Source organism: Equus caballus, chromosome 18 (genome assembly GCF_041296265.1).
Source record: "Equus caballus isolate H_3958 breed thoroughbred chromosome 18, TB-T2T, whole genome shotgun sequence".
Taxonomy (NCBI): Eukaryota; Metazoa; Chordata; class Mammalia; order Perissodactyla; family Equidae; genus Equus; species Equus caballus.
The window spans coordinates 15,881,233-15,894,299 of record NC_091701.1 but is presented as its reverse complement, the minus strand read 5'-3'; the positions used below and the strand labels follow the sequence as shown (position 1 = coordinate 15,894,299).

Genomic DNA, 13,067 nt, shown 5'->3' with positions numbered 1-13,067 from the left:
TTCAGGAGATGATGATTTGAAAAAGTCTCAGAAACAGGTTTGAGAATGATTAGCATTTTGAATAATTGACTAATTTGACTAATTAAACTTCTGAGTAAATCCTAAAGCTCTTGATTTACTTACTCAAGAGGTGCGGAGTTTGAGGTAGAATTTAATAAGTCCTTCAGAATCTGAAAGTGCATTCCTTATTTGATGAGCACTTAAAGTCTCCGTGGAAAACAAGGAGAACTAGTACAAAATACAACAGAAACTAGGGGATCTTAGAAGCAAGCTACCTTATGGACCGTTGTGTATGTGTGCGTGCGTGCGTGTGTGTGTGTGTGTGTGCTTCCAATAAAATTCTACGTGAAGAAGTCAAACATGCCAAAGCAAATCTGTGCTAGTTGGAGAGTTCTAACCACGTAACCCCCACCCTTCCCCCTCTCTTCTCTGTCCTGAGAGAGCGTTAGAGTCCCTAGAACACAGCTGGCAATAGCGTAATTTAGTCCAACAATTCCTTTTTATAATTGAAGAAACTGACGCCTCAATACACTGAGTGATCTAACCAAGGGCATATATGCTAGGTAAGGGTTGAACTAGGACTAGAATATTACCTCCCAGCTCTGATTGCTGTTGTTGCAGCATTATTGCTTGTTCCTGTTTGAGAACAGAGAATGGGACAGTAGGTTCATAACTGTGTGTTGGGAACCTTAGAGAAGATGGATGCCCTGTAGGAGGCAAAGTTCGTGCAGTCTATATTTCAATACTTAACATTAAGTGTAAATTTCCTCAAAATTCTCCCCATGTATGATGAGAATAGGTGCAAGGTGGGGAGGGGGAGGCTATATAATACCTTATTTGCCAGTCATCTTTTCCATTCTATTCAGTAAAGACACAAATTTGGTCATAATTTAACTTTCCACATAACTGAACTTTTAAAATGCTTTTTTTATAATTAAAATATGGCTTTCTATATGAAAGCCACGTGCTGGAAATATACTCAAGAAGGAAAGAACATTCAGTGGAAGATAATCTGATTTAGGAAATAAATTTAATTACAACAGTATATGTTACTAGAATTGGTAAGATATCAGGTCCGTCTGAATCAAAAGTAATTTGAGGGCCGGCCTGGTTGCCCAGTGGTTAGGGTCACATGTTCTCCTTCTCGGCGGCCCAGGGTTCGCCAGTTTGGATCCCTGGTGCGGACATGGCACCGCTTAGCAAAAGCCATGCTGTGGTACGCATCCCAGATATAAAGTAGAGGAAGATGGGCATGGATGTTAGCTCAGGGCCAGTCTTCCTCAGCAAAAAAGAGGAGGATTGGCAGTAGTTAGCACAGGGCTAATCTTCCTAAAAAAAGTAATTTGAGGTGGTAGAATTGATGAAGAATTGACCTCTTTGTTCAAAAATTTAGCTATTGCTATACCAAGATATTAGACAGAGCAGGAAAAGGCAAAACAAAAAAATAGAAGAGGAAACTCCTGGCATGCCAAGAGGAACAAAAGTAATTATCTAGGACTATAAAATAGATGTTACCAGATACACTAATTCCTTTTGTGCTTTTGCTTGAATGGGTAAATTGGTGTTCACAATAATACTAAGTGACAAGCTGCTTGAAGTTTCCTTCATTCACAAGACTGATTTATAATTTATTATTTGTGTGATTCATATTTTTCACCTTACAAATCATCATAGTCAAATGCGCTGCCTTCAAAAGGAGACTTCTGAGTAAATTTTACATTTTACCAAATTTTTCCGTTGACTATAAAAAGCGACTCAACACTGCTTCTGGTAGGGTAAATCTGAAAACACACATGGAAACATTTTGGCTGAAGAGACCAATGATGAAAGAGATGAATATTCCAAAAGAACACAAAACATCTTTTTTTTGTGGTTCTGGAATTTAAAAATTCAAATGTGCTTCATTTTGACTTATACATTTTAATCATAATAATGACAATGGCTGACATTAGATGACCTGAGTGTTTTGCCTAATTATTTCCATATTTGACCTCATTTGTTAAAAAAGAAAATGTAGCTTGTACCAGGACATATTTTGTGATTTTTTTCTGTTCCAATGATATGTACTTTTATTCCTCACATTTACATTATGAACTATGTAATTCCTTAAGTGAGAAAAAGTAAACCTGTGTTGATTTTCTCCGTGATAAATTAGGAAATGTTAAAAAGAACTTGGGATCTTGTATCTGATCTCAAATGACAATTTTGACAAGATTTAGTCTGCTGTGTAGTGTTTCAGCATTCTAGCGAAAGAAAAAAAATGGGAAAAAAGATGAAAAATAAGAGAGGAACTAATGCTTCAGTTGTTAAGTAGTAAAATAAAACTTTGAAGGTCTCCTGACTGGTTAGGGAACATACAAACAGCAAATGTTTTGAAAAGATCTGGAATTTAGCCATGACTGCTATGATTTATATTCTGTGTCTTCAACTGGGTATATAAAGAAGGGCAGAAGGGATGGTATCCTTTCAATGAACTTTAAACATTCAATAGTGTATAAAATGGAAATGCACTAGAAGGCTAGCCTGGACTGAAACTAAACATGGAAAGTGAGAATAAGTTTTAAGAATAAATATAGATTTAAACAGCAGTGGGAAAGAAAGGTGGTAGTGCATTGGGTGTCCAGAGAGAAGAGAGAATCACATGAACAGAAAGGGGAAATGGCTTTGTTCTTTTTGTGGGAAATTCTGCATAACTGCCTGATTAGATTTTTCTTATTACTGTTTTAACAAAAAATTATTTCAAATAGGATTTAAATTAAAAGAAATGTTTCTGAACCTCTGATGTCAAGAGTAAACTAGATAAAAAGTAACACAATTAGTTTCAGTAAAGAGAAACCGAGAACTGAAAGTCATAAATTAGTTTTTCTTCAGTTCAGTACTGAAGAACTTTCTTTTTTCTTCTAAGATTATGCAGCCAACGTATTTCAAAAGGCCATTTAAAAGCAAGATTGGATTTTTGGAAAAAAGCACAGAAATACCAATACCAATATATGATCTTAAATGACAGACTAGAGTAGACAAAAAGACATGGAGTGAATTATTTAATGTCATTTCTGTTACTACATTCATTCATGTTGCTAAGATTCTATATCTTGTAACTGTTTAACAAATTACTCTATTTCCAATTCTTTAAATACTTGTGATTATTGTTATGCTTTGAATCTCATTGGTTTTTTGGTGCTATTCATAATTATAACCATAATCATAGGGTCCTATTTGGTTAATAAATGTTTAGCCTCCCCCCCCCAGTTTTTTTGTTTTTTGAGGAAGATTGGCCCTGAGCGAACATTCGTGCCCATCTTTCTCCACTTTATATTTGGGACGCCTGCTCCAGCATGGCCTGCTAAGCTGTGCATAGGTCTGCACCCGGGATCTGAACTGGCGAACCCTGGGCCACGGAATCAGAACATGAGAACTTAATTACTACACCACTGGGCCAGCCCCATGGTTAGCCTTTTAATAGCAGCTGTTAGCACATATTAGGTTTTCACACTTGCACACATGTATACATATACACACATCAGAGAGGTATTGCATATATAGTTACAAAATGACTAGAGAGAAGATATGTTACCCAGTGCCTTACGAATGAAGAATAAGGTCCATGAGAGGTGAATATTAAATTTAAGTAATCTTTTGTTGATATTAGGGAATAGGTAGTGATTTCAGAATTTCTTCCTCTGAAGATTTATAAGAAAGGAGCTTTACGTAAGGGATCTCTTTTAAAATTATTTGCAATCTAATATCAGTTTCCTGCTGAGCAACCTTCTCGGTGTTGAATGTAAGTGATTAGGATGAATGAGTGGTGTCCAGGATTCTCTGTTTTCTAAGTGTGTCCTTGGAGTTAAAGTACAGAGAAAACTATTAAAATGTATAAAATAGTAAGATTTCTCCAGATGATCCTAACATAAATTAAGTTCCTGAGAAATCAGGTTGTAATGTGAGTTATAAATGCTTGCTGATGAGGTGTGGTAAGGGGAGTTGTAACACTAAACACCACACAACAATGAGCAGAGGGTAAATTGGAAACTTTAGGCTGGCATGTTATAAACAATTTTCTTGAAGAAAACAAAAAAAAAAATCCACTTTTTAGTGAATGCTGTGATGCTCTATTGGAGAAAAGAAAAGGACTGTGGCGCTGCTACCTTCATGGGCAGGTTGGAGCAGAATGGGATTCTAATAAGGTCCAGAGGGGTGTCTACTGAGGAGCTGAATTTCAGTTGGAATTCTTGTGACCAAAAGGCAATGAGGATATTCTTAAAATATCATTTATAAAATTGTGTGTTATCTTTTCGCAAAGACCTAATTAATATAGTATTAAAGATAATGAAGAAAGAAAACTTATTTTGAGAGACAGTATGCTTAATAAGTCAGAGAGATGTAGGTTCCAGTGTAACTTCTGCTTCTTGCTAACCATGTGAACTTTGTGAAGATATTAACTTTGCCAAGCCTAAGCTTCCTCTGTGAGATGAAGACAACAATATCCAATAGGGATTTGAGAGCATTTGGAAAAGGGAGGATTGATTACAAAGGATGAGCTCCCCAAAAGATTATGATGAGACTTGGAGATAAAAGAAGATAGGCGCTAGAAGCCAGCTTCAGAGGCTACTAAAAGAAAAGCTTAATTATTCATTCTATGTAGAAGGAAGAAGTCTTTATTCTGGGACTGAAAAATTCAAGAGACATCAGGGATAGTGCTCAGCAGCTAAAGAAAACTTAAAGAAATGAACAAAGAAAGACGGAAAAAAAGAGAAAGGAATGAAATATATAATTTACTCTTTCAGTAATGAATAAAGTCAAAGAAATTATTCCCTAAATTACATATCTCTCTCTCTCTGATTATTGTTTAAGAAGAAGATCTAATTACAATAATTTGAATTACTTTAATAGATTGACATTAAAATAAGGTCCAGAGACAACTGGAGTTAAAAGAAAAATTATCTTATTAAAATTATAAAACTATTCCAGATTGCAGAAAATAAGTGAAAGCCCAAAAATATTTAACAAAAATATTAAAATGTTAACTGATCAGTATAATACAAAATGGAAAAACAATGAAAAATGTAATTTTGTTCATCAAAACAGATCTATTTAAATAAATATTTAGCATATTAATTTAGTATTATAAAAATAATAATAATTCACCATGAACAGTTGGATGTTGTAATAGAAATAGAGGGTGGTTGGAAATAGGAAATTTCATTTTTACAAATTATTTTATCAACATTTTAAAGGAGAAAAAGTATTTTTTATATAAAAATGACCTGAAGTGTATGATGGCATAGTAATAATTTAAAATAAAAATTCTAACTGACATAGGAATAAAAACAAATTACTCAAGAATGATAAAGATTCATTATCATAAATCAAGAAAAAATATCTTATATACTGAAATTGCTTCCACAATAGAGGGAAAAAACAGGAGTGTCTTTATCATTATTATTAGTCAACACTGGGTTTTTTTGTTGTTATTCTTTGTTTTGTTTTGTTTTGTTTTCAGGGAAAGATTCACCCTGAGCTAACATCTGTTGCCAATCTTCCTCTTTGTTTTTCCTCTCCAAATCCCCAGTGCATAATTGTATATTCTAGTTGTAAGTCCTAGTTCTTCTATGTGAGCTGCAGCCACAGCATGGCAGCTGACAGATGGGTGGTGGGGTTCCATCACCAGGAAATGAACCTGGGCCACCAAAGCAGTGAGACCACCGAACTTTAACCACTAGGCCATCACGGCTGGCTCACAACATTGTTTTTGACACTCAAACCAATGAAATAATTCAGTTAGATGAAATAAAAGCTTTTTAACAAGTGGTGCTGGAGTAGCTGGGCATCAAATAGACAACAACAAAATAAATAAAATATAAACCTCAAAGTGATCCTCATACCATATACAAAAAGTAACTCAAAATGGATTAGGGACTTATATGTAAAATGTAAAACCATGACCCTTTTAGAAAAAAAAATCTAGGAGGCAATCTTCATGATTTGGGATTAGGTGAAGCATTAGAGAGCAAAACATGATTTATAAAAAGAAAAATTGATAAACTTGACCTCATCATTATTAGAAGCTTTTTCTCTGCAAAAGTTCTTTTTAAGAGGATGAAAAGACGAGGTAGAGACTTGGAGGAAATATTTGAAATTGACATCTCACAAGTAATTTCTATCTAGAAACGATAAAGAACTCTCCAAACTCAGCAGTTAAACAAAGAAACACTCAAAAACAATTTAGTTAGAAAATCGGCAAATGACATAAACAGACATTTCTATGAAGAGGATATACAGATCACAAGTAAGCAAAGTAAAAGATGTTCATAAGCTTTTAGGGAAATGCAAATTAAGACGTTAATGGGACATCAGTGTAGCCAAAAAGTATAAAAAAGCACACCAAATTCTGGCGAGAATGCAGAGAAACTGAATCATTTATACGTTGCTGGTGAGAGTGTAAAATTGTACAACTACTCTAGAAAAGCATATGAGATTTTCTTGCAAAAGTAAACACGTGCTTACCATGTGACCCAGCAATTACACACTTCAGCATTTATCACCCAAAATGGAAAATCCATGTTAGCACAAAAACCTGTAAAAAATGTTCATAGCAGCTTTATTCATAATAACCCAAAACTACAATGACAACCCAGATGTTCGTCAACAGGTGAAAGATTCAACAAACTGTGGTACATTCATACCCTGTAATATTGCTCATCAATAAAGAAGAACTGAGTATTGATAGACTCAACTAAGATAGATCTCAAGGGAATCATGATGAGTGAAAACTGCAAATCTCAAAACCTTACATGTGTGATTCCATTTATATAGCATTCTTGAAATTACAAAATTATAGACATAGAAAATAGATTAGTGGTCGCCAATGGTTGCAGAGGGAGACCATGGTAACAAAAGGGCAGCATAGGAGATCCTGCTGATGGAGCTGTTCTGTATCTTGATTGGTGCTGGTCATATGGGATAAAATTGCATAAAACTAAACAGACATGCACACACACGTACACAAGAGAACACATGTAAAACTGGTGAAATCTAAATAAAGCTGATGGAGTGTATAAATGTCAGTTTCTTTTGTGATATTTATTATGCAAGATGTTACCATATTATGAGGGAAACTGGGTGAAGAGTTTAAAGGATCTGTCTGTCTTATTTCTTAGAACTGCGTGTGAATCTGCAGTTACATGAATACATATATATATATATTCATTTAGAATAAGAATGAGAAATGTTCTGTTCACAATAATAACAAACTACAATTAGGACTAAATCTAACAGGAAAACTAAAGGATCTAAATGAAAAGGAGAAGATGAAATATTAATGTACATAAAATATGAATGGAATAAGTAGGTCTGAATTTAAAGCCTTAATATTACAAAATATTTAAAGTTTTCCAATTTACTGTTGTAAATAGTGCTATTTTGATAAGATGTCCAATTTGGTGAGTTGAAATATGACTTTAAACCTCATATAAAAGAATATATGTTTGAGAATTCTCAAAATATAATTTAAAATATTATTTGAAAATAAGATTATTTGGTGTGGTGCACTTACCTTACAAGGTATATTTTATGTTAACATCTTTCTAAATGATACAGTAAACAAAATATGTAGAATTTATCTAGGAACAGAAAAAATATCTTTGGAAGACAAACAGATGTATGTGTATAATGGATATTCATATACGATAGTTAATTTTTCAATTCCATAAATAAGGATCATTTATTTAATAGACTGTTAGCATAATCTATTCTCCCACTGAAATAAAGTTAGATTCCTATGTCTCACTTTTACCTATATTAATTTTATTGGATCAAATAAATAAATGTATGTCAAATGGAGATGGTAAAATATAAGGCTCTAAGAACTTCAGGAGTTGGATTAGACAAAATGATGGCATATTTATGTAATTTTGGGAAATTTTAAATATTGAAACTTACCTATACCAAAGTCTGGTTTTATTGAGATATCTCATAGAATAAGTGTTAAAACCCTAAGAATATTAGCTAATATGATTAAAATCCCAAACTTCTATGACAGAAAATGATTCTAGAATCAAGTTTTCTTTGGTTTGTCAAACAACAATCATTCATCCTTTTATCTAAAATGCTCTCACTCCTTCTCTTGCCCCTGCCCATTCCCTTTCTTTGTCTATTGAAATCAGTACAGCCCAGGTCATTTAATTCTTAAATGTTTCAATAGACTTTATTTTCTGAAGTCTTAGGTTCACAGCAAAATTAGGCAGAAAGTGCAGAGATTTCCCACAGATCACTTGCCCTCATACAGGCACAAACTCTGCCATTATCGACATCCCACACCAAAGTGATACATTTGTTACAAGTGATCAGCTTATGTTGACATCATCATCTCCCAAAGTCCATCATTTACATTAATACTCACTCTTGGTGTTGTACATTCTCTGGCTGTGGACAAATGTATAATGGCATGTATCCACCATTACAGCATCATGCAGAGTAGTTTCACTGCCCTAAGAGTCCTTTCTGCTCTGCCTATTTACCCTTCCCTCCTGCTAACCCCTGGCAACCATGGATATTTTCGCTATCTCTATAGTTTGCCTTTTTCAGAAGGTTACACAGTTGGAATCATGCAGTATGTAGTCTTTTCAGATTGGTTTCTTTTACTTAGTAATAGGCATTTAAGCTTCCTCTATGTCTTTTCGTGGTTGATAGCTTATTCCCTTTTATTAGTGAATAGTATCTCATTGTCTGGATGTATCACACTTCACCCATTCACCTACTGAAGGAAATCACGGTTGCTTCCAAGTTTTGGCAATTATGAATAAAACTGCTCTAAACATCTGTGTGCAGGTTTTTGTGTGGACATGACATTTGGGTAAATACCAAGGAGTGCAGTTGCTGGATTGTATGGCAAGAGTCTGTTCAGTTTTGTAAGAAACTGCTAAATTGTCTTCCAAAATGTCTTTACCACTTTGCATTCCCCTAAGCAATAGATGAGAGTTGGTCATTTAATTTTTAACTGAGGTCTTCTCTGATTCTTTTGCAAGGTATTTCTCTTCCTTTCTCTGAACTCATACAGTACTCTACATCCTTTTTCTGCTGTCTATCATGTTCTTTCTTCTTTTGCAAGTGTGAAGCCCTCAGGGCAGAGCATAGATAAGTCTCCCCACCTTACAATATTTCACTTAACACCTTGAAAATTAAGAGTCTCAGTATTTGTTAGATGAATTAAAGAATGTTCAAATTTTGGTGTGTCCGACTGTCAGGCAAATGATCAAATGTGTATCATTGCCTAAGAGCGTTTTGTTTTGCAAATCCCTATATAATCACAATGTCTTATGCTAGGGTTGGAATCCAACAATTCTCACTATAACCGCTAGTAATATTTTTTCAATTATTTCTTAGCAATTATTTTGTGGGTTAAATGTATGGTTGATTCAAGCAAAAGGAAATTGCATTTGAAGGCGTTGATTCTTTGCCCCCGCTTTCCAGCTGGAACAAACAAAGCTCTTGCTGCAATAAGTGTTGGACCTTTAAAAAACTATCTAATGAGGTTAGTATATACCTTTGACATTTTATTTTCAAACAGGGTGAAGTTCACAGCTGAAAGGTCACAAAGATGATTTTACACAGTAAATAAAAAATGCTATTATTTTGCAAAGAAAATGAAATATTGCTAACTTGTGTAGAGCATCTTGCATCTAAAAGAGTGTTTACTGTGCTTACCTTTGGTAGTTAAACTGTGTTTGTCCTTTCATTTCTAAAATTTGGGAATTTAAAAGGGTAATACACCTAGTTTATGTGTCAGGGACCAATATAAATGGTTGCTCTTTATTAATATTCTGGCATTGTATTACTTGAATTTTTAAACTTAACTCGTAAATGCACTTACTATTTGTATGGTGGTAATTGTTTGGTGGAATTTGGTATTCATTCTTTTTATTTGGTGAACTTCCTTCTGAGTTGGGAAGTTTTCTTTATCATATATATTCAGGGCCTTTAACTCTCTCATCTTTGGTGTTTACAGCAAAACTATAAATTTATCGTCAAAGAGAATATGTCAAAATGGTTTTGGAATGTGATGGGCTGGATTATGGTTGAATGTGAAAAATATACTATTTTGGACATAATGTACAATAGGAATTCTTAACTGCTTTCATATTATATATCACTACATAATAAAGGATTGATCTATTAAATTTGTGCTAGATCAAGACAATTTTAAAAGTAATTTATTAAAAAAGGTCATGAGAAAGACTAATTTCAAATGCCTAAAACCATGTTAAAATGGTTACTTGATATTGTCATCTAGTTAAGATTTTGTTTTTTTTGAGGAAGATTAGCCCTGAGCTAGCTACTGCCAATCCTCCTCTTTTTGCTGAGGAGGACTGGTCCTGAGCTAACATCCATGCCCATCTTCCTCTACTTCATACGTGGGATGCCTACCGCAGCATGGCTTTTGCCAAGCGGTGCCAAGTCTGCACCCGGGATCTGAACTGGAGAACCCTGGGCCACCAAGAAGCTGAATGTGTGAACTTAACCACTGGGCCACCAGGCTGACCCCTAGTTAAGATATTTTTGAAGCAAAATATTCCAAATTTTATAATTTGTTAGTTTTAAAAGCTAACATGAGGTAAAGGCTAATCTAAGACATTTTATTTTAGATGAACTCACAAATTCATCAGAAAGCAGACTGTCTTTAGAAGACCTCTTCAGGAAAGACTTTGTGCTTCATGATCCAGAAGCTCGATGGATCAATGGTATGTGAATACCTTTTCATATGTTCTATTTATTTTGAGTTTCGTGTAATTAAAATTAAAATAAGTAATGGTATTTGTCGTTAACATTTTAATTGACATTATGCTTTAAAGATTACGTACATCATTTAATCAGAAATTAATACCTTGGCTTATGTTTCAGAAAACCCATTCCTAAGACAGGTCATCCATAAAATTATCCTTCAAACATTAGATTAACTGTTCTGTATCTGCTGTTTCCACATGATCATTAGTTAGGTGACTTTAAGGATGTGTTCCATCTTTAGCATTACCCTGGTAAATTTTCTTGGTCTAGAAGTATAGATTTGGGGATCCCGTATCTGAATGTAAATGCTTGAAATGTGACAATTAAATTACTTTTCTTTTCTCTCTTTTTAAGCTTAAGTGCTACAAACTAGGGAGACTTTACAAAGTTGAAATGACTCGGAAGTGACATGGAAATATATTGTACTTTGTCTTTTCCTGGCCTGGCAAAGAAACCACTTCAGCTTTCCTTAGGTTAATTTCTGATTTTCTTATTTTCAAAAATTAAAAAAGAAACAAAAACATTTAGGTTAAAATAAGAAACAACCAAAAGTAAAACCACTGATTGGCTCCCTGAATTTGGTTTGTTTCTATGGAAGTTTATAGGAGGAGTTGTTGGGTAATCTACTCAGAAAGGAATGTGTTGGTGAAGAGGAAGTCAGGTTTTCGTTTCTTAAATATTCCAATTTGCCTGATCATACTAATTACCGTGGTTAGATAGCAGTTAATCCTTGCCCTTCTCTTTATTTAGACATAAGATCTTCTCCTGTTTTCAAGGCATTGAGTACATTATTTGTATGATAGATAAAAGGAGCTTTGCTTTTTTATCTAGTAAAGATCATCTCACTTACAGTGTATTCTTTCTTCTCTAATATTCTAATTAAGTGTATTTATGCCTGTGAATTAAGCGTTAATTTATGGAAGAATGTAACTTAATTCATGAGGGCAGGGGCCACATCATACTTGTTTACCCAGCACTGACACAGTTCCTGAAGATCAGCAAGCACTTAAGATTTGTTTTTTGAATAAATAATTGGATGCATGCATTTAGTTGAAGTCTAGTGTTATTTTCCATAAACTCAAGTTTCATTTGAAATTGCTGGGGAGATGAGTGTGTATTGTGGTGATAGCATTACAGATAGAGAAAACCAGCTAGCCATTTTCATTTTGAATTGTGCATAAATTTACGACTTGCCATATTGTTGCCTTTGCACTATGATCATTTCAAGATGAGAACTATGACTAACGAAGTTTAATAAAAAAGATATATCATTACCAAACCCATGCGTCTCTCATAAGTCATTCTCCCAATGTACCATCATAATATTGTAAGTCATCTTTTTACTTGCTAGAAAGCATTTTCTATTGAAGGAGATGATGTGAAAAGTTGTGAGTCATTAGCTTTGAAATGCTGAATAATATTCCATTTTATTTGCCATTATTTTGGCCAAACTGTAGAAATTTGTGTAGTCCTCGACTTTAGAAAGCAAGAAAAAATCATGGGCCTCATCTCCCTTCTTAGGGAAGCTTAGACTATATGAGTAGGCATTTGCTCAAGTGTATAAGTCATACTTTGATATCTAAGTGACTAAGGACAGGATGGATATTTAAATAGTGAACTGCATGCTAAATTAAGCCACATTTCAATATCCAGGACACACATTCTACTCTTAACACTTCATAAGATACCAAAATAATATATTTGGAGTTAATCTTTTTGATAATTTTCCAGTAGTTTCTTTACCAATCTTTGATAAACTTGATCTTGAGAAAATATCCTGGGACAAAGCTGCAATGTTATTATTATATACCAAGCAAAACCTAAGGTCTATAATATTTATAAAAGAATTTGACATAAAACAACCTTTTAAACTGGATTAAATAGAATCTAAGTTCTCAGAAGAATGCAATCTATATAAATACCACTAAAGGAATTGACTCACTGTCAGTAGATTGCATGCACTGGGTTGTTTTTTGAGTAGTGGACTAGATTTGTGCTCGTTCACTCTCCTTATCCAACCCACATCTCTGTTCTGGCAATCACTAGATACTTGGCTTATTTATGTATTTCTCATATAGCCAGAAAATTCTGTGGGAACTACACGAATAAAATGTGTAACTTCGGCCTCATTATCACAGATTATATCCAAATGCAAAATGTGAGCTTTCTCTTTATTCTCATGAGATGTCTCACCAAGTTTTCTTAGTATATAAGTAGGTTGAAGGAGTCCAAGATAAGCTCATTTGGAAGCTTCATTTAGTTCTTGGAGGTCACCATAGGACCACTTA

At 34.1% G+C, this 13,067-nt stretch overlaps 1 protein-coding gene across 4 annotated transcripts in view; it reads left to right on the top strand.

Annotated features, from left to right (window-relative positions):
• DPP10 (dipeptidyl peptidase like 10) overlaps positions 1 to 13,067 on the top strand; it is a 1,231,994-nt gene that overhangs the window by 795,012 nt on the left and 423,915 nt on the right. For all 4 annotated transcript variants that reach the window (XM_070241800.1, XM_003363234.5, XM_070241801.1 and 1 more), the window contains one exon: positions 10,641 to 10,736. In XM_070241800.1, coding sequence (XP_070097901.1) covers positions 10,641 to 10,736 — 96 coding nt within the window. The remainder of the gene's footprint in view (positions 1 to 10,640; positions 10,737 to 13,067) is intronic.